General features: G+C 34.7%; 1 protein-coding gene across 2 annotated transcripts in view; it reads right to left on the bottom strand.

Annotated features, from left to right (window-relative positions):
* LOC145685784 (uncharacterized) overlaps positions 1–25,877 on the bottom strand; it is a 61,331-nt gene that overhangs the window by 23,139 nt on the left and 12,315 nt on the right. The window contains exons 2-5 of one of the 2 annotated variants that reach the window (XM_081758312.1): positions 25,613–25,815; positions 24,104–24,195; positions 8,987–9,072; positions 1,626–1,718 (exon numbers count right to left, since the gene is read on the bottom strand). In XM_081758312.1, the coding sequence (XP_081614438.1) occupies positions 1,626–1,718; positions 8,987–9,072; positions 24,104–24,195; positions 25,613–25,815 (474 nt within the window). The remainder of the gene's footprint in view (positions 1–1,625; positions 1,719–8,986; positions 9,073–24,103; positions 24,196–25,612; positions 25,816–25,877) is intronic. The other variant, XM_081758313.1, reaches the window with a different exon arrangement.

Below are 25,877 nucleotides of genomic sequence, written 5' to 3'. Positions count from 1 at the left end.
CACTTACCCTCAAAGCATCATCATCCACGTGCTGCTTCTTCCTGATGTGTGAATTGACGATACCCACAGGGCATTGCCTGGTGTCGTAAGGTCCGAACTTCAAGGCGACCAAGGTTAAGGGGCTGGTGAATTTGAGGACCCACGTCCTATCCACCGTCCAGGAAACAGTGCGTTCAGGCGTTCACGAACAATAAATGCGAAGTAAGTGGAAGCTCCATCGTATTGGTAAACGACCGTGTTGATCATGCCCAGATTCTGCACATGTAGAAGCAGCCAGTCATTCAACATCTCCAGATAAGTAACCTGGGTCACGAAAAACTCAAAGAAGTACATACCAAAGATGTGTTGTTCAGTTATTCCCGCTCAAAGCATGATGTACGGAGGATTATTCTTAATTTCCTGATTAAAAAATATGAGATTTCAATTGCCCATTGAAGATGTTTCTATACCACGAACACCAATAAATAGCAAATTCATCAGAGATAAGAACACACTTCCGAGCAAGAATAGTGAGGAAGGCCTTCTGCCTGCTGCATACTGGCGGTTTAAGTCATCGTCAATTAGTTCATTGATGGTCATTGGCTGCAATGCGTGCAGGGCTAAGTTCATTTTCAGGTGGAGCTACATTGTGCTCTTTACAATTCCCAAATTCTGCAGAACGCTTTCTGGTCGACTTGCAGGGTAAACACATCACTGACATACTAACTTCTGCACACGTTTCTTTTCGGGTTGATGGACGACCAGAAAGACGGGCACCCATAACACTTCAAAGGCGAAAAGCTTCCTTCTCTCATGCGATCAAAGTCTGACGGTTTATTGGACCCTTACCGAACTGTTTACGAAACCTAATACATGCGGCATATTTTCATTGTTGTGCCTCCGTTTATGCACCCACATGCTTGCCAATAAGCTCTCCTCTAAAGTGAAGTCACTAGTATCTGACATTGTTGTTCACCAAATACCAAAAGGTAAGACAATGAACTGGTCAACGCACAGACTTCATTGTTCTCCCTCGCAGGCAGTAAAGTGGTAGTTACCCGGCAAACACGTGGCAATTCACGTGAGAAGCACTGTTGTCATATCAATGATCAGGATGGGAGGTTCGACCCTTAAAAATTTTAACATCTTACATTGTTATACGCATTTAGTTTGGTGTAAAGAGACTTTCTGGCAACTCTGTAATTTAATAACAAACAGTAAACAAATAATAAACAATAATTTGATGTCAATTTCTAATCAGGCGTATTCTTTCAGTTTACAAAGAGCCTGGTTATCTCGCCAGTCCTTTTGTGAAAAGTGGTGCAACCTTACAAAGGGGCTACAATCTATCCGTCTTATTACGAAGAGGCTGATTGAGAATTATGTTCATAATTTTACAAACGGCCGACGTTTTGTACAACTCCTAGACTCTGTAAAAAGACTGAATTTACAAAGAGAATGTGATATATATGATATCTGAGACGGATGAACGACATTGTATAAGACTATATTATCCATGCCATAGTTAGAAGGGTAAAAGTGAACATTATACTCGTTTCAGAAGCACTTAATATTCTGCATTTTATTTATTTGCTCATTTATATACTATTACGTAATTACTATAGTGTTTAAAGTAAAAAACTTACAAATATAATCATCATCATCAGGAACCTTTTCTTCTTCATAATTGAGTCTTGGGATATTACGTTTGGGATATCTTCTTTCCACTGGAGCTTCTGCTGAAATAATCAAAATTCGTTTGTCACATACCTAATACTCAATTTGGCAATGTGTAAATTAATAGAAGAAATAATAGCATTCTTGAACTTTTTTTTTTATCAAGGTGTCAAATATTGTGATTATCGGCGGAAGGCAAAGAATCCACAATTTGAATGGTGACTTTGTATATATTTTGAACGCTCATTTTAAATCTGAAATTATTTTTATCAAAAGTTTGTGATTTCTGACTCATATTAATAAAGAACAGAAAATTTAAATCTTAAACAATTGACTAGGTAGGTACAGTATAATACGGAAGATTTGGTGTTATTTTGTTAACATTTTGAAGATATTGTGAAATCAGTCACCTGCTCAAACCACACTGGAAATTTAAAACATATGAATCTACGAGTGTTTCAAATTCAAAATTGAATTCTACTTCAATTGATAGACATTTCTTTAATTTTCTTTCGGTTTTATGCACACATATATATAAACACAATATTATCACACGGATAAAGGAAAAGTGTAATTAGCCATTTTCTTTGTATTTTGGATATACTGTACTGAGGGAGTCGAGGATGAAAAGAGTTGAAAACATCAGGTTCACTCTTACATATTGTTATGATTGATCTAATATGCGCTAAATGTATGGAGTGACCCAAAAGTTGGTATACAGACTTACATCGATTAAGTATGACATTTTAATAGATTTAGTTAATGCATTTATAGAAATCAAGAACAAATCATGAACAAAGTTAACCTGTATGGATAAAAATAAGTAAATGATATAAAATGCCAAGAGCCGATTAGTACGGGACTGTATACCTACTTTTGGGCCCCTTTGTGTATATATAAGGTATTGGAACAGGGCACTGTTGAGTTGAATTGGTTTTGAGTTTAACGTCCCTATATGTGACGGGATCCACGGATTATGGTGGAATCCGAACCACATGAACTCTCGCCGGGAATCGAACCCGGGTCTCCCACGCCAAAGGCATGTACCCTAACCGGTTAGCGACGGAGGAACTCAACAAGGAACTAGTGTAGAGCTTTAAAGAAAGATGAAGCATCCTAAAGTGTATGTGTAGTTGTATTATACACGCCTTCTTCTTCACTGTCGCGAAAATCCTATATCGTTAATAAGTGAGCTTCGTTTCACAATGTGAAACAGTAGTAGACGTACAAACTGTCCAAATTCAGTAGTCAAACTTCAAGTAGTACATCCATAACTACAAATGAAAGATACATCATATACCTAGGAAGCTAAATCCATATCAAAAAGAAATTAGGCCTACTAGATATGCGTTACTGTTTCTGTTCTTTAGAGAACCGCAAAAGCTAATTGATGAAAATGAAACATTCCAGTTTAACATTGTAAAAATTAGAAATGAAATTAAAAATAAACATTTTTTGAGTAGGGGTTTTGGGTTCGTTTTCCGGGTGTCACCATTGCTATCATGTGCACCACCGTTAAAGTCTCCCTTCTCTGAATTAACTGGTTTATGACTCGATAAAGACTGATTTCACGGTTTGGAAAATCCTATCTCCCCGCGGTATCCCAGGGCTTTAGGGAAATAAGATCCCCTAAACCGAGAGCAAACGAAAATTAATTTTATTCGCACCTGTATCCATGTATCCACATGCTGCAATGCTGAAAAAGAATCTTGCTCTAATTTCTGGTTTGTAGGGACGAACTAGACTGATTTTCACTTCCCATGAAAATTGAATAATAATAATAATAAAATAATAATAAAATAATAATAATAATAATAATAATAATAATAATAATAATAATAATAATAATAATAATAATAATAATATTGCAAGAAAAAAACAAACATGTTGAATTTAAAATTTTGATTGAAAGATCATGAAAATCAGTTCAATTCAGTCCATGGCAGATAGAATTAAAAAATTGCCTATATTGCCTTAACAGTTTGGCCTAACAGACTTAAAAAAAATACCGTTGAGGTTAGGGATGTAATTTGTTTATGAAAGAAAAAGTTCACGAATTTTTAGGTTAACCAAACAACAAAAGCTTTAATGAATAAAAACAAACAAAAATGTTTAGATAAAAAATCGAGTATGATAAAAATTAACGCTGCATTTGGAATATTGTGATAAGTGTGAAAAATAAGGCAGAAGGCCTTAGCACCGAAATTAATTTAAGTGAATTACATCTCTTTTCTTTCTTGATCTCCAGCTTGAATAACTTATTACCAGTAACTTGACATACATAAACAAACTAGTGAGATCGATATACATAAACAGTCATATCTAAAATTTACGATTGGTTATCCTTTCATAACGAGTACAATACAAGCTGGTTAATTTACGACCTTACATTTGAAAATACCTATTTACGTAAAATTGGATAATAAAAGATTAGTGTCGATCAGCTGATACTTTATGACTAATTATATTCCTAAAATATGATTTTAAGATTTGTATAATGTGATGGAACCTGAATCTAATTACCTACGATTTAAGTTAAGTAAAATTAATATATATTTACGAATAAGTTGGAATACATTGAAATAGTAATAAATCGAAATAAGTTGAAATAGGTCGAAATAAGTTGGACTAAGTCATGACTTTGATTTAGAATTTAGTGAGAAATTTGAGAGAAAAGCAGAATGAGCTAAAGAAAATGAGTAAGCCTAAGCCTGACTTCTAATTGTTCGTAGTTATCACTGAGAATCAGAGATAATTACACCTAATATTAAATTTGATATCATCATAAACAACAAGAATATTTCATACATAATATCAATGTGATTAATATTGTGACTTAACCATGCATAACACATATTAGCGAATATAGCAAAATATAAAGACACAAATATACACAAATAAATCATAAACATAAGCATGCATACATACACAGAATACAATTTATACTAGAATATTCATAATAAATGCAATGACGTCTTTTGAAAGAGATTTTTAGACAAATGTATCTATTTTTCATGATTTCTCTTATGTTGCAACAGTAACATACTCATGTATCCGTAGGTTGTCGTAATTAGTGTGGTCTATGCGCATAGACTTCTGATCGCTCTATTGGCTTGAGGATCAGAATAATTTGTTCAAATGCGGCTTTGCTTAGCCTACTTCATGGTTATTGTCAATACATACTTTTCATGATAGAATCTAACAGCTGTTCCGTTCTTAATAACAGATTCCGTATCTCTAACAAAAATGACTAATCGTGAGATTATTCGCGTTTTTCTGATTAGTAGTTCACATTTAAGCTCTCTACGTCGAATACTTTCATTGACACATGATACAGATTTTTATAAAGCTCCTATGACCATATTGATTGAAATGAATTTACTCAGTTACCAACTCCTTTGTAAATGACTCTACAGACATAATGATTCCATACAATTTAAACGATATACTGATTACACTTTTAAAAAATTTTATCAAGCTTGGTTTTTAATTATCTCACATTAAAAAGAGTGCCTGTCAATGGCTTAGACGCATTTTCACAGCATACAAATGTAAACATTCTAATTTAAATACTTAATAGTCATATGTTATCAAGAATTGCACAATTCGAGCCACTAAAAAGTCTACATATTTTTTGTTTACATCTAGTTTATCCTTCTTTTATCCTCAATTATGCTTCGTGAGTGACAAAAACAAAAAATATAGGGATTAATATATATCTTGAATGAGAATGATGCGGTCACTAATATCGCATACTACATAAGTAAAATTGGCAGAGTGTCTCTACAGTTCAACGTAGGCTGACTTTAAGTTTTAAAAAAATCTAATCGTTGATAGCTCAAGTTCGAATTATAATGTTTATTTTCAATGCAATGGAATTATGTTTGGAAGTCTCAACTATTTCCGGTCTTTAATTTTCAGAGAGAGAACGTCTTGCATTCTTACTTAATGGTGAGAAATTTTCCGTTTTCTACCAATAAATAATTTAGATGGATCCTACCTTTCGTCTGCTGTTGGAAAGTGTATAGGCAACGTTCAAGTTTGTTTTTACGTCTAGTTGGTAATCGTAGCGTCTTAGCGAAATCAGTTTTTCAACGCGTGCCGTGCAAGATTTTTCATAAATGTATGTGTGAAAATTATATCACTCCCACAAAATGTCTGTAAACGTTTACTTAGTTGCGAAATTTTTATTTAAAGAATTAGTTTATTGCCGAAGATTTAAATATAAATGCCTATACCTTAGTGTTGCTAAAATAATCGTCCACCGGGCTACTTGTTAACCTAGCCTCCCATACTGTTTCTTAATTGACGTGTAACTTAGTATAGTGTGTGTGTGTGTGTGTGTATATGTGTGTTCCAGGTAAAAGTTTTAAACGCACTGCTTCTTAACTACAACTCACTAACTGACTGACTGACTGACTGACTTGGAATTTTGAATTCTCAACTTCTCGATTATTTAAGACACGCCTCTAGCTGTGTTTTTGCTCCCCCTTAATTTTCTTTCATTGGTCAGATTATTTTGGTGTCCTCAATTTTTATTTTCTTGGTCTCCGCCTATTTACGGTGTTCGAACGTCGTCTCTCCGACGTACGTGCTTTCTTCAAATTTCACATGTTATATAGAAAATTTTTATAGGGGTTGATTCGGCGCCTATTAGTCTCGTGCGTGCTTTTGAACCAAGTTACAGACCTGTGTCAAAATTTTATCTTGGTACTGCGTGGCGACATATGGTCTATGATGTGATTTTGACAAATTCACAGAGATTATTTTCCACTTGGATTCTATTCAATGTGTTCAGACTTTATTATTTTTCTCAATTTCACAAAAAGATGCTAAAAGCTGTTTTGTTTTTCTTTCTTGGGCTCACGCAGGGTCCTCTGTATGTGTGGTCTTCTACGCATATGGCTTAGGCAGCGTGAGTATTAAGAAAGAATAGAAGGGTCTTTCAAATGTCCTCACCGCAACGACAGGTATACAGAATAAAAAAAAAGAAAACATTTTACTCTCGGATAGTAAAGGAAAATAAAAGAATGTCCTTTGCTTCTCTGAACACACAAAAATGAAAATGAAAATGATATTCACTAACGTTGTTCATAATTATATGCAAAATTGAATTAAAAAATTTGTTTAAAAATTAAATAAAAATGCTGATGATGCAACTGTCAGAACATTCCACGATTATGTCCTTTAAGCTAAGGGAGACGGATGATTAAAGCAAGTGAGTGATGATGGAAAAATCCGTGGATTGAGAATATGAGAAGAAACGGGCGTATCCCGAGAAAAATCACAGACACGGTGTTGTCCATCACAAACTTACTTGGCCGGGATCGAACCAGGAATCCCACACACCAAAGGTAAGCGCTGTACCATCGAGTCACCATGCCCCTGTAGGTCCAGTTGCAACAGAGGAATGAAACAAGAGGTGTAACATATTCTTGCGGACTGAATCCATATTAAAGGAAAAAAACTGCTTAACGTTACCTTACTTCCATTTTATCCATTGTGCTGTCTTGTAACCAAAAAAATATGGATTTTTTGCACTTTCAGTTTCAACAGGTAGATAAAAGGCAAGACAAAACTCGTTCTTGGAAAGCTAAATGTGTTTTTGTTTAAAAAAAAAAAAAATAGTAAAGAGACATAGAGAAAGAGACTTTTCGATATCTCTTACTGTTTTTTGCTGTATGGAAGTAAGTACTGAAGCCGGAAGAACTAGTAGATTTCAGCCACTTCCGGTTTCGGTAAAGTGTAGTGGCTAGTAATGTTATGTTCTCTTCAGACGCTGAATCGATTGTATAAAACGGTTTGTCCCTATATGTTACGGTTTCTGTTCTATAATGATAATCGTAGAAATTGGTTTAGGATTGAATAGAAAGTTAACCTAGGAAGATGGAACCTATTCTTAGAACACTGAATCGATTGGAAAAAAAAAACGCTTCTTGATATCTATTACTGTTTTGCTCTGATACCTGTCGACCAATGGACGGACGAACATAGCCGTTTTATACAGAGACTTCCGACTCTTATGCAAAGCGTACTTTGGAAAGTCTAATAATTACTTTAAATTAATCAAAGTTTCGAAGTCTAAAAAGGGTATAAAATATAAGAAATGGGAACACGAAATTGCGGAATCGAAAAAAAGAACAAAATATTTCTTCAAAGTTAAGACGAACTGCGTTAAACATGTTCCATGTCAAATTATCACATTAGAAAACTTATGGAATTATACAGGGTGGAACATAATTATGCATATTATGTTTCAAAGACTGCGATTAAGAAACTAGCAACATAACTTAAACACATTACTCTCATAACTTTCCTTACAAGAATTTTAATCTGTGTTCTCCATGGTATGCTTCATCAATACACTATCCAAATAGATACATGCCTGTCCGTAATCGGCTTCCAACACACGAAGTCTTTTCATCATCCTGTTGCATACTCCAGGGCCTACCCTCTCCCTTCGTATGCAAAACGCTATCTGTAGCGTCAAATTTATTGTTTATTCTTGCGATTTTAACACAGAGGGGCCATTTATTCCAAACTTGACTGACATCTTCCGTCTCACCTCCGTGTAATTGTTTGTTGCAGAATACAAACGCACATACTATTCTAGAGACAACCGTTCCGCCATCCTATCTGGCGTACACTAACGGTTTAAGTCCAATGACCGTTATCCACACTCTCAGGTTTACACATAGTTGCGATATCGAAACTTTCTGTCCACTATTACAAAAATTAAAGTCAGTCAAACAATATATACATAATTTTGGGCTATCCTATAGATACAGATTTCTCTATAGCTGTAAAGAATAATCATGCACAAACAAAAGAAATTCCGAAATCAGAGATACAATGTAAAGAAAATTGAAAGTACAAGAAAAAAATTAAAAACCATGGATTGTAAATATAATTCAATTTCTTTCATAATTCAAAAGTACTAAGCGTAAGAGCGAGTGACAAGCTAAAGAAAGTTTAACCGTTTCATTACTGCCGACTGGTATGACAGTTCTCACAAACATGTGATAGCACTGCTGCCGACTGCTATAGTTAAATGCAATATCATCTCAGTCGATTTGTATTTTCTTTACCGAAATACCAATCATTCAGCAGATCAGTTGAGATGCGACGCAGAACTCAAATATAATACTCACTAGCAGTGCAACTATCTACTCGTGAAAATTACTATAGAAGTTGGCAACATTGAAAGTATTAATAAGATGACCTTCAATAACATACACTCTTGTTCAACGAACTTCTAGTTTTTGGGTTTTGATTGTTTTCCTCCTATAGATTCAACCAATAATATTTATGATTCTCAATTATCACTTACTTGGATGTAACTCCTTTTCAAGCTTCTCAATGGACCTCTCTAGGGAACTGATTTTTCTCTTTAGAATCGCTAACTTTGGATTGTTCCTGAAAGCAAAGATACTTAATTAAAACTAGACATTGGATTAAAAAATTAACACTCTCAAATACACATTGATTCGTTTCTATTGTTATATATGGTGTTGCACTGGTAACATTGGATTATAAATGACTCATCAGCTATGACTAAGGGTTGAGTGTGGCAGTTGGTTGTAGGGAAACATGTCATCATGATAAGTCAATCCAAAGATGTGAGAGCTCCTCCGTGGCTAAAAGGTTAGCGTACGCGCCTTTGGCGTGGGAGAGCCGGGCTCGATTCCCGGCGGGAGCTCATGTGGTTCGGATTCCACGTTAATCAGTAGGTCCACGTCTCATATAGCCTGCCGAAAGGGACGCTAAACTAAAATCAACTCAACTCAACTCCAAAGATGTGACAAAATGGCAAGACAGGGAGCCATTGAGTTTGGAAGTGCCCATGATCAACATAAAATGAAGTGCTAGATTTGTTTATGTATCAAAACGGACTGTCCAATGTACGTATCTATATGGAATGATCTAACACGTGTAAATGCAATATACGCCAAACCTATGATAGCAAGAAATTCCTAATCCAGACAGACTTTTATCAATTTCATGCCTGTATTTTTTTAAATGCCTGACAGTAATTGCTGTAGTCCGTAAATGCAGGATCATCTCAACTAATTTCCGAAAGAAGCTGCAAAAGGAACTAAGTGCAACGAACATTTGGAGTCAATAATTACGGAAGATAAGCGATGGGCACCACATATCTGTTGCAATTCTTGTTCCAGGAACTTGCGAAATTGGATGCAAGGAAAGCAAAGTTGGCTAAAATTTCCAATGCCAATAACTTGGAGGAAGCGCAGAGACCACTAAGTGACTGTTACTTTTATTTTACAGATGTTAACGGCTTCTCTTCAAAATCAAAAATCACATCCAATATCCTAATTTGCAGTCAGCAAGGCGCCCAGTTCCCCAGAGAGAAGAGCTTTCTATGCTAAAAGCTCCCGAAAATTACACATTTGATGTAGAAGAAGGAAGTTTAGGCAACAAAGTCGTCGGCTTTCAAGTCATCATCCCTCATTGTCGAGTCACCATCCTCTCATGAGCACCACATCTCATCATACAAGAAGAGTTAAACGATCTGATACGGGATTTAAATCTATCGAAAGCAAAAGCGGAAATCTTAGGCTCTCGACTTTATCAGTGGAATCTACTGAAAACATGTCAAAACAATCACGTTTCGAAGGGGACAGAGTAATTTATCTTAGTTTTCGGAGACGGGAGGAATTGTTCTCTGTACCAACGCTAATTGTTTATGTCAGTAGTTTGGCCATGAACACAATCCAGCAGTCGTCTCCCTTAGCCTAAAGGGCATAACGTGGAACGTTTAACTCAAAAAATTTCATTTCATTTTCATGTTTTTACAATCCAGCGGATTGGGGATTGTTCGTTGATATAAGATAAGTCTGAAGGAATTGTTGCTTCATATTGGTAATGCTTATCCATCTGCCCCAGTGGCGTACACTGTTCACACAAAAGAAGCATACTAGATAATGCGTGGTATATTGCATTACATTAAATATAATACATTCAAGTAGCGAATCTGTGGAGATTTTAAAGTTATTAGAATTCCTATAGGCATGCAACAAGACTACACTGTACCAAATTTTGATGCTTTCTGTATGAATGGGATACCCACGACAGAATTAACAATTACATGCGGAAAACATGCCCATTATTATAAGCATATATCCCAAGAATCAAGAACATATTGCATCAATAACTCGTGGACCCTAAAGATTTTTTTTTTAGCCCATCATACATCAAACTAGGTCTGATGAAAATCTTCGTCAAAGCATTAAATCGAGATGGGCCAGTTTTCAAGCACCTGAAGGCAAAATTCCCGAGCCTAAGTGAAGCAAAGGTAAACGAAGTCGTTGCTCATTCACAACTGTCCTGCAGAATAGTAAGCTTGAATGTACACTGTCGGATATAGAAAAAGCAGCATGGCAAGCATAGTTAGTGATGAACATGGGGAGCCGTTCTACAACGATATTGCAACATTTAAAAAGCGGTTTAGTGGATAAGAACAGCAGTTTGCTTGCTGAATATTGCTGGTTTATCATCAGAGATACTCTTTCAGATAGATACAAGAGAAAAAGATTATAATTGTATTTTCCGTAGAAATTCGTATAGACTTCTGTTTGTATACGTAAAACGCCTGTCTTGTGTCTGTGTAACAAATTTTCATGTGCAATAAAAATAGTACGTATTATGATAAAACAGACTTCACATATCGATTTAGCCCCTCTAATTTAATTAAAGTCACTTGTTTTAGACTAAAGGACAGAACATAACCAACCTTATTATACAATGTAATGTAAGGCATCAAGTTCAACATTCGTTATATTTAAAGAGTGGTTGAGCTGAAGGAAATTCTGTTGTCATTTGGGGGTGTTTCTCCATCTATAATTTGAGACCACTCGTACAGGTGAATGTGAGCATGACCCAGTATGTTAATTTGGACATTTTTGATGACCAGATGTTGCAAATTATCCACCATTTTCATGGCGAACACAGAGCAGGCATACCACCTTTTAAGACCGCAACTGCCGTGTTCAAAGGTCCAAAAGAGTATGACATGGTTTAAGGAATACTTAGGCACTCTGTAGCACCTGATCTGGTCCTCAAAGTTCCCATATTTAAATTCATTTGGAAATATATAGGGCTATTTGGAGCAATGGGCGTATTTTGTTGAAATTACAGAATCTAGCGGTCAGGAAGTATATATTCACATCCTTGTAGCACTTCGTTGAATTACTTCCAAAGGGAATTTAGGTAGTTATCCAGGTCAAAGATAGATTATTCGGTACTAGGTGAATTCTACCATGATGACTATTATTTGCTCGGTGTGCTAATTTTACAATAAGAATATTAAATTTCATAATTTTTATTTAACACAAATCAATAGAAGTTTTCTGTAGAAACAGCACAATTAGGCATTACAAATCACGAAGTTAAAATCACAAATAACCATGAATAGATTAACTTTTGCCGTATTAGACATTCACAAAATAATTTAGAATTTAAATTTGAATTTCAGGTGGGCGTCCATAAGGAGTGTCAAACGCTAGCTACCTATAATAAGGCACTTACATCATTGGAAAAGCGTCCATATGCTACGAGCCTCAGCTACCATTTTCATCTTAACGTATCAATTATCTGCTTTAATATAATTGAGTAAGTGTAATCCTTCCCTCCCTTTCCTCCCTTTTCCTTACACCATACCTATTGTCACACCTCTCAATGTACAATTTCTGACCAGAGTACTAACGAGTTTCTTTCTTTTTTTAAAAAAAAAATCCAAATTAGTCTTTTTTCTCTAGTACTCCTAACACGTCTGTTTTTTTTTAATATCATCCAACGATTTGTCATTTGTCTCCATATCTACATATCTACAATTGCTGCAAGTTTTGCTAATAATAACTCATGAAAAAAAATTAAACTAACAAGATAAGAAAATATTACAACAAAGTATTCAGATACTCTCTAACTAATAACGATTTTAATATAGGTAGTAAGGTTTCTTTTGTCCTAAATTTTGTTAAATATAATGATTATTATAGCTTAAGAATTGTCTTCTTCATTTAATTAAGGGTTTTTGAGTTACGGGTCATTCCATATGAAATCACCAAATTTGAAAGTAAAATGTGGCTAGTATGTTTTAGATTTTTTTCAAATTTTGTGCAAATGTTGTGGTATCCAAACATAGTATACTCGTCAAGTTTTACAGCTCTACCTCAAAGGGGACTGCTGTAGGAGCCATTCGAAGTTTGGGGGTTTAGATGCAAAAAGCATCTAAGTCCGCCTTCGACTTAAAGTACTGAAACCGCTAGATCTCTGGAGATATTGAAGCTATTTGAAAACGGTTTTACTAAAACAATCTTAGTATTTGTAGCATTTAAAACATTGTAGTAATTAACTGCCCAAGTAAGTTAAGCACATGAATTTCACCATCAAAGAGAAAAAAAGAAGAAAACATAATGTCAAAATTTGGCAACTATTTCTGAAAAAGGCCCACGTAACACCAACCTCAAATTTTCAAAATAAGTAGCTCTGGTGTTCATCTTTAACATATAAAAAAATTAGGAGGGTGTTTTTTTTTTGGTATGTTCAAGAAAAACAAGTTATGGCACAATGTAAGTTGAGGGCGGATTTAGGCACTTTTTGCACAAAACCTCCAAATTTTCAATGACTGTTTCCAATTTTCCATGTTGAAAATGTTTATAATTGTCAAGACTGAGGTGACTGAATAAATGAATTGCGCCAGAAATCTGAAACTTCAAGTACCATTGCTGAAAGGACTCCGATTCTGTCATTAGTTCGAAAATCATTGACGACTATGAAAACTGTTGAAACATTTCAAACAACCGAGTATCTCATTCGTAATGCCCAGAATATCAGGAAGGAGCATTGTATTTTAGCCAAACCTGGTTCTAAAAGAGGATATAGTATTCCTGCAAATACCTTTAATTCAGTCAAAGAATTTTACAACAGTGATGAAGTGGTAATGCTGGATTGATTGTCAGTAAGCATATGAATTGCACCATCAAAGAGAAGAAAGAAGAAAAATAACGTCAAAATTTTTCAATTATATCTGAAACACCTAACATCAACCTCAAATTTTCAAAATAAGTAGTTCTGGTATTCCTGTTTATCATATAAAAATAGGAGGATGTTTTTTGATATGTTGAAGGAAAAAAACATAATTCAAGTCTCATATTATTTTATTTTCTAGTAATACGACTTGCATGGCTAAGTATGTTCCTCTACAATGATTGATGATTCTTATGAAAAAATAATAATAAAAAACAAGTAGAAACTCTGCCTTAAATATAATTTATAAAGTTATTTTAAAAACAATATGTGCCTATTATGTAGCCTATATAGTGCTGTTTGATTTAATAAAAGAAACACTGAACAATAGTGAACTATCGTTATATAATACACAAATAACATTTACATGTTTGGTTGATTGTAAGCAATTTGAAATAGTAAGCCTAAGATCTCTCATCACCAATTTCAGAGAAGCTCTTCTCAGTAACTTGGATTTCTCCTTCAGAAATGCTGTAATTTCTGCCAGTACTAGTTGAAATACTGGTACTCCAATATTAATGATGCAGTTTTCGTATGGAATCCAGCATGTGTCAGGTATTTTTGGCCAGAAAAACATTTTCGTGGGTACATGGGGATGAAGGAAATTCACATTAGTCACATTGTTCCTGTGAATTCTCAACTATTTTTCCAATCCACCATTTCTCTTCAGAAATGCACGCAATAAATTACTCACATGGAAGATTAATGTCTTTCGATTCTGCTCAAGATTTAGAGTGAATGTTGTCTTTGAAGAAGATACACAGCTGACTTCAAGTTTCAACAGGCTGATGTGTTCACAATGATGAATTTCACGCGTCCCTTGCAACGTTATGGCTTTTCCAGTCTCTTTTGAAGCATTGAACAAAGGTTTCCAACATATTCCAGCATGAAAGAGTTTGGTTATAGTATAATATTGGTTGTAGTTTGACAAAATTCGAAAAAATCGGTAACAGTATCAATTCGGTCATCCACTGGACTCTGTAAACTAGCATGTCTCGCTAGACATTTCGTCTCAACTATGCCATCCCAAACATGACTTGTGGCAAAATAGTTCCATTTTCAAGTGAGTCCAAAATCACTCATTCAGGCAAAGTTATATATATATATATATATATATATATATATATATATATATATATATATATATATATATAGTCTTTATATCGGGCTGCTGACCCATCTCCAAAGTAGATAACGTGTTTAATTTGAGGAAAAACATTGTTAACACACATTAAAAAAATAATAACTTGGAAAACATAAATGTAACTGTATCGTGCTTTTAACATATCACTGACACAACATAATGAAACATTTGATAATAGGAGTTACAGGATCTTTTAGGATCTTGCATTTAAAAAGAGTAGAATGTTGCACTGTTGAGTAGAATGTTGGTCCAGTGCTACTCTAAAACTTCATCTTGAATAATACGGGAGTAGTTTTCAGCAAAATCAACTACAATTAAGCATGATTTGTCATCCAAAGTTTATATTGTGTGTATTTGAAGTAGTTGCTCTGCGATTTGGCTATGAAGTGATGCTGCGCTAATCTGTCATTTTATCCCTACAAAAATCTCAATGAAGTTGTCTCTATCTTTAAGCATTGTCTCCATTTCGGTTCTGTCAGTTTGAATCCATTGTTTGTACTTATATCTTATAAGTGAGCCAATTCTTTTAATGCACGAACGAGATACTCGGTTGTTTGAAATGTTTCAATAGTTTTCATAGTCGTCAATGATTTTCGAACTAATGACAGAATGTGAGTCCCTTCAGTAATGGTACTTGAAGTTTCAGGTTTCTGGTGCAATTCATTTATTCAGTCACCTCAGTCTTGACGATTATAAACATTTTCAACACAGTCATTGAAAATTTGGAGGTTTTGTGCAAAAAATGCCTAAATCCACCCTCAACTTACATTGTGCCATAACTTGTTTTTCTTCAACATACCAAAAAACACCCTCCTAATTATTTTATATGTTAAAAAGGAACACCAGAGCTACTTATTTTGAAAATTTAAGGTTGGTGTTACGTGGGCCTTTTTCAGGAATAGTTGCCAAATTTTGACATTATTTTTTTCTTCTTTTCTCTTTGATGGTGAAATTCATGTGCTTAACCTTACTTGAGCAGTTAATTACTACAATGTTTTAAATGCTACAAATTCTAAGATTGTTTTAGTGAAAACCATTTTCAAATAGCTTCAATATCTCCAGAGATCTAGCGGTTTCAGTATTTTAAGTCGAAGGCAGACTCAGATGCTTTTTGCATCTAAACCCCCAAACTTCGAATGGCTCCTACAGCAGTTCCCTTTGAGATAGAGCTGTAAAACTTGACAGGTGTGCTATATTTGGATACCACAACATTTGTACAAAATTTGAAGAAAATCTAAAACACATGAGCCACCTTGATTTGTTGATTTCACATGGAATGGCCCTTACCATATTACAGAAAACTACAAAACAAAATGGATATTCTGCAACATATTTGATTTTCAACCTAAAAAACTACTTCCTCATTTCATCAGCTTCATGACAACCTATTTATTAGATTTTACTTTATCAGGGCAATATTATACTTGAGGCACCTAATCAAAAATAAGCCCATTTTCAAAAATAATGAACAAAATTGTTTCCACAGTTGAACTACTAAATGAAAGAAAATATCTTTCTCTTTCAAATTTCAGATTGCACCGTAAGATATGTTGCCAACTGCCAAGATGAAGAAACAACATATTTCTATTATTATTATTATTATTATTATTATTATTATTAACTATGGGAAAATCTATAGTTCAAGTATAATATTCAGTTAAATTCATTTGTAGTGACACTAAAACAAACAAACTAACTAACTAACTAAATGGCCTATGGAAGCCGGAGGTTCAATGCCGCGTTCACAAAAGCTCTCCATTGACTTCTACCCGTAGCCAACTGGATCCAGTTTCTACTTTGTATTCCTATTTCTGCGAGGTCCATCTTAATATTGTTCTCCCATTTGCGCCTAGGTCTTCCTAGTGATCGTTTTCAAATTGGTTTTTACAGTCAAGACTTTGAATGCCTTTCTACTTTCTTCCATCCTAGTTACATGGCCTGCCCACCTAAGCCTCCTAGACCTGATGACCCTAACAATGTTTGGTAAATCTTGTAGTGACACTACGATTTCAATATATGTTTTATTAATTGGACGATGTTATAAGAAATAAACCTACGATATTTGAAAATAAAGTTAACTTCGCCATGGATGGAGAAAGGTGAGTTTTATATTTGTATATTGTCCAGACCACTTAGATACCTTATTCTGAAGTTAATCATCGCATGGTCAAGTTTAGTATTGTAGTAGTAGTAGTAGTAGTAGTAGTAGTAGTAGTAGTAGTAGTAGTAGTAGTAGTAGTAGCAGGCCTGTATCCAGGGGGAGTCTAGGGGGGCCGGACTCCCTCCTAAATTTTGGCTGCCCCCCCTAAAATTTTCACGGTGGACTGGCAAGTGAACTATAATATGGTTGCATCGGGGCCCCCCTAATTTCAGCCGCCCCCTCTACATTTTTGGGCTGGCTACAGGCCTGAGTAGTAGTAGTAGTAGTATATGAGAAGAATAATTTTACACATTTTTCAAGATTTTTAAAATCATTTTAGATTGTTAAGGTATATATATATATATATATATATATATATATATATATATATATATATATATATATATATATATATAGATAGATAGATAGATAGATAGATAGATATATTGTCACAATAGAACTGAAATGTATTATATGCACACATACACGTTCAATATTATCACGAAAGTGTTAGTGTTGTACCTAAGTGACCCTCCCAGTATAGCATAGTCAACTAGAACATTTGTTCAAATTTTCAAATTCTGAGACCTAACGATTTTGGAGAAACTAGTGAAGGGCAAAAATAGTTAACTCTATTTCATTTTCTACCCTCAGAGATTGAATTTCACAAAACCTCATTTTACCATGGACTAGGGTCTTTGAAAACCATTTAAGCAAAATTTCAACTTTCTAAGCACAATGCTTTCAGAGATCTGGTGAAACGTTCAACTTCCCCGTTTCTCTAAGGCGCCAAATTTTCCAAAACCCCTTCTTATTCAAAGTCTAGAAGTTAAATAGAATTAAAAATTTCAAGTTTCAAAGACTTAATCAATGTGTGAGTGAGTTAACTAGATTTACTCGTTTATAACTTGTGATATTATTGAAGAAATTCCATAACATAGATTTCTTGGTAACATTCCAATGTACGAATGTGCATTATTCGAAATATTACTTTAGCTGTTAGAAATGTAAACGAAATCCTCGTATCACAAATCTGCACTATTAGGGCCAAGCTTCTTATTACGAAATTAAAACAATGATAACAAATACAAAATCCAATAGATGAAGTATTACTTGCTATAAATCGATAGTAGCGACACCATATGGTGGAACTCTGCTCTGAATGATTTTGCTGCCGTCTCGCATACAGTGTTCGTAGGTTTCCTTAAGGGGGCAAACTACTAAATATTTTTCAAAAACTAACAATTTTTCTTTTGCCATTTTTTCGTAAATGAAAAGAGATAATGAAATGTAACATACCTCAATAATAGATAATGTTATTCTACACCCGAAAATACGAATCGGAAGAATTTTCAGTGTTGCCATCCATAGAAATTACAGTGTAACCAGAATTTGAATTACCCAAAAATCTAGGTTAAGGCAACGACTAAAAAAATGAACTCAACGGTAATTGATAACTTATCACGCTGTTTGTGTTTCTTGTTAACTACTTTTTAAATAATATTTGTATTTATTCTGTAATAACTTACATACGTTTTACATAATAAATACAAATATTATTTACGAAGTGGTAAACAAGGAACACAGACATCATTATAAGTCATCAATTACCGTTGAGTTCATTTTTCTAGTCGTTGCCTTAACCTAGATATTTGGGTAAATCAAACTTTGGTCACACTGTAATTTATATAGATGGCAACACTGAAAATTCTTCCGATTCGTATTTTCCGGTGTAAAATAACATTATCTATTATTGAGGTATGTTACATTTCATTATCTCTTTTCATTTACGAAAAACTAGCAAAAGAAAAATTGTTAGCTTTTGAAAAATATTTAGTAGTCTAATATTTAGTAAATATTTAGAAAATTTCCCTCGACTGAGAATTTTCCCTTTTCCTATCAAATTTTCCTTATAACAGAAGTTATGTGATAAGATTAATTTAGCTTTGTTAAAGGAAGTCGTAACCAGTGATTTGTTTTATTAATTTGCTTTTTGCTTCTATTTCTTTACATTTTCATTCATTTTTTAACAAAAAATACACACAAATACATCCAGCTAACAATGGATGCAAACTATGCTACTTTGTACAGAAACACACACCCACACATCATTGCTATTGTATTGGTTTATTTCTGAAAAACAAAGAAAAAATTAAGCATTTTGGTCAAGTGCTATATAAAAAAAAATGAAATGAAATCTTTAAGTTTAACGTCCCACGGTTATGCCGGTTAGGCTAAAGGAGACGGTGATAATGAGAAATGAGTGAAATGAAGGAAGTGGGAAGAAACGGGAGAACCCCGAGAAAACCCACGAGCACGGTGTTTGTCCACCACAAAGTTCACACGGCTCGAGCTGGGATCGAACCAGGGACCCCAAACACCGGAGGTGAACGCTCTACCACTGAGCCACCGCGCCCCCCAAGTGCTATATAAGTAGCATTGCATTGTATGGTTCAGAGACTTGGACATTACGGAAGTTAGAGAAGAAATATTTGGAGAACTTCGAAATGTGGTGTTGGAGGAAGATGGAGAAGATAAAATGGACATAGAGAGCAACAAACGATGTTTTTAAACGGATAGGGGAGAAGAGGACACTTCTAGCCACCATTCTTCGTCGAAAGGCCAATTGGATTGGACACATCTTGCGAAGAAATTGTCTTCTTCACACCGCCATAGAAGGAAAGATGGAAGGAAAGCGAGGAATAGGAAGAAGGACACAGCTTATCGATGATTTGAAAGATAGGAGAAAAATATTGGGAGTTAAAAGAGGAAGCTGAAGATCGACAAAAGTGGAAGAAACATTTCCAGGCCGAAATCTAAAATTGAAATAAAAAATCCTCATTAGTCCCAGGACCTGCCGAAAGGCAGAATACCTAATAATAATAATAATAATAATAATAATAATAATAATAATAATAATAATAATAATAATAATAATAATAATTGGTCAATCAACCAACACGAGATTTTCCTGGATTTTCACCTTTAATCGAAAAATTTCCCTTTTCCCTTTTTAGTCTGTTCGAACCCATCCATGGGAAAGAAATGTACTATCGTGGACAAAAGTGCATTAGTACATGTATTCTGCATATCCTTAGTACATACACCAATAAGCTTAATAGAGTATTTACCAGTTAACTGCCACTTCTTTAGTATTATCTAAACAGATGAACCAAAGTATATTAATCCTTATGTGACAATTTTTTTATTTACAAAATGAAATTTACTCTTTAAACTTATACTTCAACTACAGGAGATTGGTTTACGAAGTCGTAAGGAAGGAAATTGGAAGTTTAAGGAAAGTTGTCATAATTATGTAGCAGCTAGGGACGTGAAACTAAACAATGCAAGAAACATTGTACTTAACGAAATGCCAAAGAGTTATTTGCCAACAATTGATGGACAATTTAAATTTATCGCTATATTCATGCCGCACAACTATGACATATTATACACTTCAGTATCTATTGTTGGAAGCAATGTTTTACAATAAAATCTAAATGTTATCAAATTTCATCTAAATGTTATATCAAATTTCTTATGTAAATAAATAAAAAATACCATAGATTAAAAAAAAATATCGCTTAATTTATAATACAAAGGAGAGTTGTATTTGTAAATGCAAGAATTTCAATGTTCGATGTTTTATCCTGGATTACTGGCGCAAATCCCGGGGGAATGAGGGGGACATGTTCCCTCCAATCTTGGAACTAGGGGACTGTCCCCCCCCCAATAATCCGATTTGAAATGTGTTTTTTGGGGAGAAATGTGATGATTTGTGTCCGATTACCACAAAGGAAAATGAGATGAAATTGATGTCCCCCAGAATAAGCCTCAAATTTGCTCGCCTCCCAATGTTGAAGACAACTCTGCTCCCGTGATCCTCCACAGCATTGTTTTTCAACTTTATAAGTATTTTGAACATTGCTATAAAAAAAATTGGGAATGATCTTAGACGTCCCTCCCAATGTTGAAGACAGATTTGCACGCTCTGTCCTGGATTACAGATTTCAAAATACCTGTCAGAAAGGGGCTGGTTAGTTTGTCCAGTTACCGGTCTGAATTAAAACAGCAATATTTCCGACCAGGCCAATGAAATACCGGCTAGTTGGCAATCCTACAACGGTATGACATATTGAAGTTGTTTTCATAGATATCACTGCTAAATGGCAAAAACTGACTACATTTTTTAAAAATATATATCAATTTCATGGATTGTCAAGACATTTATTGAATAAGAGTTAACTAAATCGAAGAACATAGTATATATATATATATATATATATATATATATATATATATATATATATATATATATATATATATATATATATATATATATACAGTAGGGTGGGTCGAAAAAAACGATTTCTTTTAAATCGAATTCTAATAGTGCGGAAAAGTTGGACCATCTATCGAAACGTGTAAGTGTATTTTTTTTTTTTTTAATCGCGCAATATCTTCAGTTCGCGCATCCAGGTTAAAGTTTTACCAAATTGTCAAAAATCGTACTTTTTTGGAACATCCTGTATAGAACACAGGTTGCTTCTGATAGTTGTAGTAGAGCGCTAATTCTCAAGTATTCTCAAGTGTAGCAGTGTAGCAGCTTAATGTGTAATTCTCAAGTGTAGCAGTAACAATACACAGAAGAAAAGAAAATTAACATCGGATAATATCTTCAGTTCTTGCTCTAAGGTCAAAATCTCGTGAAATTGTAAAAAATCGTACTTTTTTGGAACACTCTGTAGTAGTTTATGTTGTTATAGAGATCGAATGTGCCCTAAAGCTATATACTTTGATGGTAGGAAGGATGAAACTCTGGTACAAGAAAAGATAAGCAATAAAATGTATCGCAGAATAAGAAAAGAAGATAATATATTCTTACTTCAGGAGTCTGATAGTCAGTTCATTGGTCATATAACGCCTAGAACTGGATCTGCAAAGGATATATCTGAGAGTACACTTTATTATTTAAGTGACAAAGACGTGGACTTAAATGATCTTGTTGCTATCGGCTGTGATGGGACAGTGGTTAATACTGGATGGAAAAGTGGGATTATTCATAATATTGATGTCAAACTTGGAAGACCACTCCAGTGGTTCATTTGTTTATTACATTTTAATGAGTTACCTTTCAGACATCTTTTTGAGTACCTAGATGGTGACACTTCAGGCCCCAAATCATTTTCTGGAACTATCGGCAAACAATTGAAACACTATGAGCAGCTTCCTGTTGTTGGTTATGAGAATATTTAGACCGAAGATATCTCCGTAAAAGAAAATGACCGAGCAAAGACCAAAAATATCTTCTTAATATTGTTAGAGCTATAAACAGCGGCGAGTGTCCAAGTGATCTTGCAGTAAAGGATCCAGGCTCAATTAGTCAAGGTGGCTTACTATAGCGAATCGTATTTTAAGTTTATACATTTCGACGGAAGATCCTTCATTTGAGCTGAAGACATTGGCGACTTAAATTGTAAAAGCATATGCACCAGCTTGTTTTGCTATTAAACACAATTCGTTTGTAAAAGATGATGCAAAACATGTGTTTAAATTGATTCAGACATCACGATATCTACCGGAAAGTTTACTAGAAATTATCGATCCTGTAATACAGCCAAACGTTTTTTTTTTTTTCACCCTGAAAACCTTATTTTGGCCATGGCGAGGGATGAACGGAAACACATAAGAGAATTTGCTTTCAGAAGATTGTTGAAATCAAGGAATCAATCAACATAAGGTAAAAGTGTGAGAATTTTTTCACCACCTGATCTCAATTTTGAAGCAACTGACTATACCGAATTGATAGATTGGTCAACGTAAACTTTCATCACCACCACCGTAGAAAGATGTGTTAAACTTGTAACAGAGGCTGCTACAAAAGTGTATGGATCCTTAAACAGAGATGGTTTTATTCGGACCACACTTTTGTCACGCTCTATAATGCCAGATTTTTAGTAAGAAGTCTGATTTTAAAGTTACAGGCCCGAAATACAAAAGAAATAAATTTGAAACTTGGTAGGGTGGTTGGGACAGGTGTGGGTGGAACTCGAAGTGCAGCCACCTCCTCGTTGTGAGTTCTGGGTCATTTCTAAGATTAGAAGTGAGCGAAGAGCTGCACGCTCAGACCGAAAACATAGAAAATGATTCCTTTCGTAAAATTTTCGATTTTTAAGTTCCAGTACACGAACTGAAGATACTATTCATTTTCTATTTTTTTCTGAATATTCCCGCATGGTTGTAAAAAATATAACAGCCCTATTATGGCTATAACAACATAAGCTATTTTATAAGGGTTTTCCAAAAAGTACGATTTTTTTATAATTTCACGAGATCTTGACTTTCGAGCAAGAACTGAAGATATTATCCGATGTTGATTTTCTTTTCTTGTGTATTGTTACATGCCTACTTGAGAATTAGCGCTCTATTACAACTATCAGAAGCAACCTGTGTTCTATACAGGGTGCTCCAAAAAAAGTACGATTTTTGACAATTTGGTAAAACTTTAACCTGGATGCGCGAACTGAAGATATTACGCGATTTCAAAAAAAAAAAAAACATTTCGATAGATGGTCCAATTTTTTCGCACTATTAGAATTTGATTTGAAAGAAATAGATTTTTTCGACCCACCCTAATATACAGTGGCGGATCCAGAAATGATCAAGGGAGGGGCTAAACCATAGTTTGCAGTTTTATCCCGTGTAAAGCAGGATTGAACCCCATTTTATCCCGTGTAAATTTGAGCGTCAAGGGTAGGCTATAGCCCCTATAGCCCCCCTTGGATCTACCTCTGTATATATATATATATATATATATATATATATATATATATATATATATATATATATATATATATATATATATGTATAATTAGGTTTTGTATGCACTTTTATTTAGTTTATAAGATTTTAGTTTGAAGTTTTTATATATATAAGTGTGAGTTAAGTGTTTCAGTTTGAAGGTTTTATTTTTTTAAATAAAAGTTCATTTACTTTTAAATGTGCTGCTTACAAAAATTTACGAGTTAAGTAAAAATTACATATATAACATCAGTAACAAGCCTGTCGCGTAGGACTAGATAGTGGCGAGTAATATTTTATAAATAATTTAAACTTACCTTTCAATTTCATTTTCAGAAAATCCACGGAAACCATCAGTTCCATCACAAGTTATGAACTCATCATTTTTCAGTTGTTCCAGCGGCTGAATCTGGTAAGAAAGCATATTATACATGTTATCACACTTATATTTTGAGCAATATCTAAATAGATTTGCATTTTATAATCTATTTAGTCATGACTTACAAATAATGAACCTAGGCCCAGCCAACCCCAGGTCTGGAAAATTTTGGAGGCTTTTGGCCCGAGCCCGGCCCGGCCCGGCCCGATAAGTTTTAAAAATTCTTGGACTGAGCCTGGCCCAGCTCGATAAGCAAGCTGCCGCTAAGCAACACAAACTGTAAATATTGCATTGTTTGTAATACCTCTGACTCCACCTGTGTACACAGAGACTTCAGCGTTTGGTTTTATTCCAATTATCGTTTAATGAAAGTCAACAATTATTAGAAGAACTGCAATTAATCGACCCGAATCCGGCCTGATCTGAAGAAAAAGCAGTGTCGGCCCGCCCAAGCCCGGCTCGCTCAGGTCACTAGCGAACATCAAAAAAACCGTATGGTCTGGATGCCTAATTCTTAGTGTTAAACATGGGTGTGGGCAGCAATTTCACGATATATCTTTGGGCCTACTATTACACTTACAGAAAGTATTACTGCGAGTGAATAGAGTGAAATTTTAGGTAACTAGGTGCATTCTGTAGTACAGATGTTGTCTTTAATAACTTAGTCTTCCACGATGGCAATGTGATAAATGCATACACAGACAACCAGACCTATTTGGGCGTGGTATGAGGAGCATTAAGATCAATATCTTCCTGGTATTGCTAAATCCCCCGATTTGAACATTAATGTACGTCTATGGTTAGTTTTGAATCAGCGAGTCCGTTGCAGATTTCCCCCTCCAAAGTTTTTAACACAACTGAGTCTGCATTGCATGAATAGTTCACTATTTCTGTACTACAAATGTTTTTCGAGTGATACGCCTTAATTCTGTGTACAAGTTGTACTACGAGTCTAAGGTGGTCCCACGCAGATCCGTTGTTAGGCTAGAGCTCCTCCGTGGCTAAGCGGTTAGCATACGCGCCTTTGGCGTGGGAGGCCCGGGTTCGATTCCCGGCGGGAGCTCATGTGGTTCGGATTCCACATTAATCAGTAGGTCCACGTCTCATATAGCCTCGCTGCTGAACGGGACGTTAAACTAAAAAAAAAAACTCAACTCGTTGTTAGGCTGCAGCCAGAGATGTTCAAGCCTCTCTACGACTATCTTCAGTCCCCTTGCAACTTTCAGTTGTTTATTTTAATAAATACATATTTAGAGAGAAACAATCAAAAATATAAATTGAACTCAAGTTAGCCCTCCCAAAAATTATCTTCCCCCTGTCTTAGTGTTCTGACTACGAACCAAATACAACTGCGTATTAATCAAGTAAGTTGTACTTAATCAAAATGAGTTTCATAACTATCTATAAGTATATTACAAGTACATGTCTGGCAGATTTTGCTTCTTACCTCGAAAGTAGGTTTGGTTACTGTAGCCGAGACTTTACGTTTCTGGGCCTCCTTGAATGGTGGCTTAAATCTAGCAGCAATGCCTACTGGCTTTCGGTTTATTTTCTCCTTCTCTGGTTTCCATTCTTCTTCCTCCGAATCAGAATCAGGAACTGGTTTCTTCTTTCTGTTCAACATAAAATCTGGTTTTCTAGGATTTAGTCCTGTAATAATAATAATAATAATAATAATAATAATAATAATAATAATAATAATAATAATAATA

The sequence above is a fragment of the Thermobia domestica genome, chromosome 5, assembly GCF_964235325.1.
Source record: "Thermobia domestica chromosome 5, izTheDome1.hap1.1, whole genome shotgun sequence".
In the NCBI taxonomy this organism is placed as follows: Eukaryota; Metazoa; Arthropoda; class Insecta; order Zygentoma; family Lepismatidae; genus Thermobia; species Thermobia domestica.
This window is presented reverse-complemented; position numbering and strand designations above follow the sequence as displayed.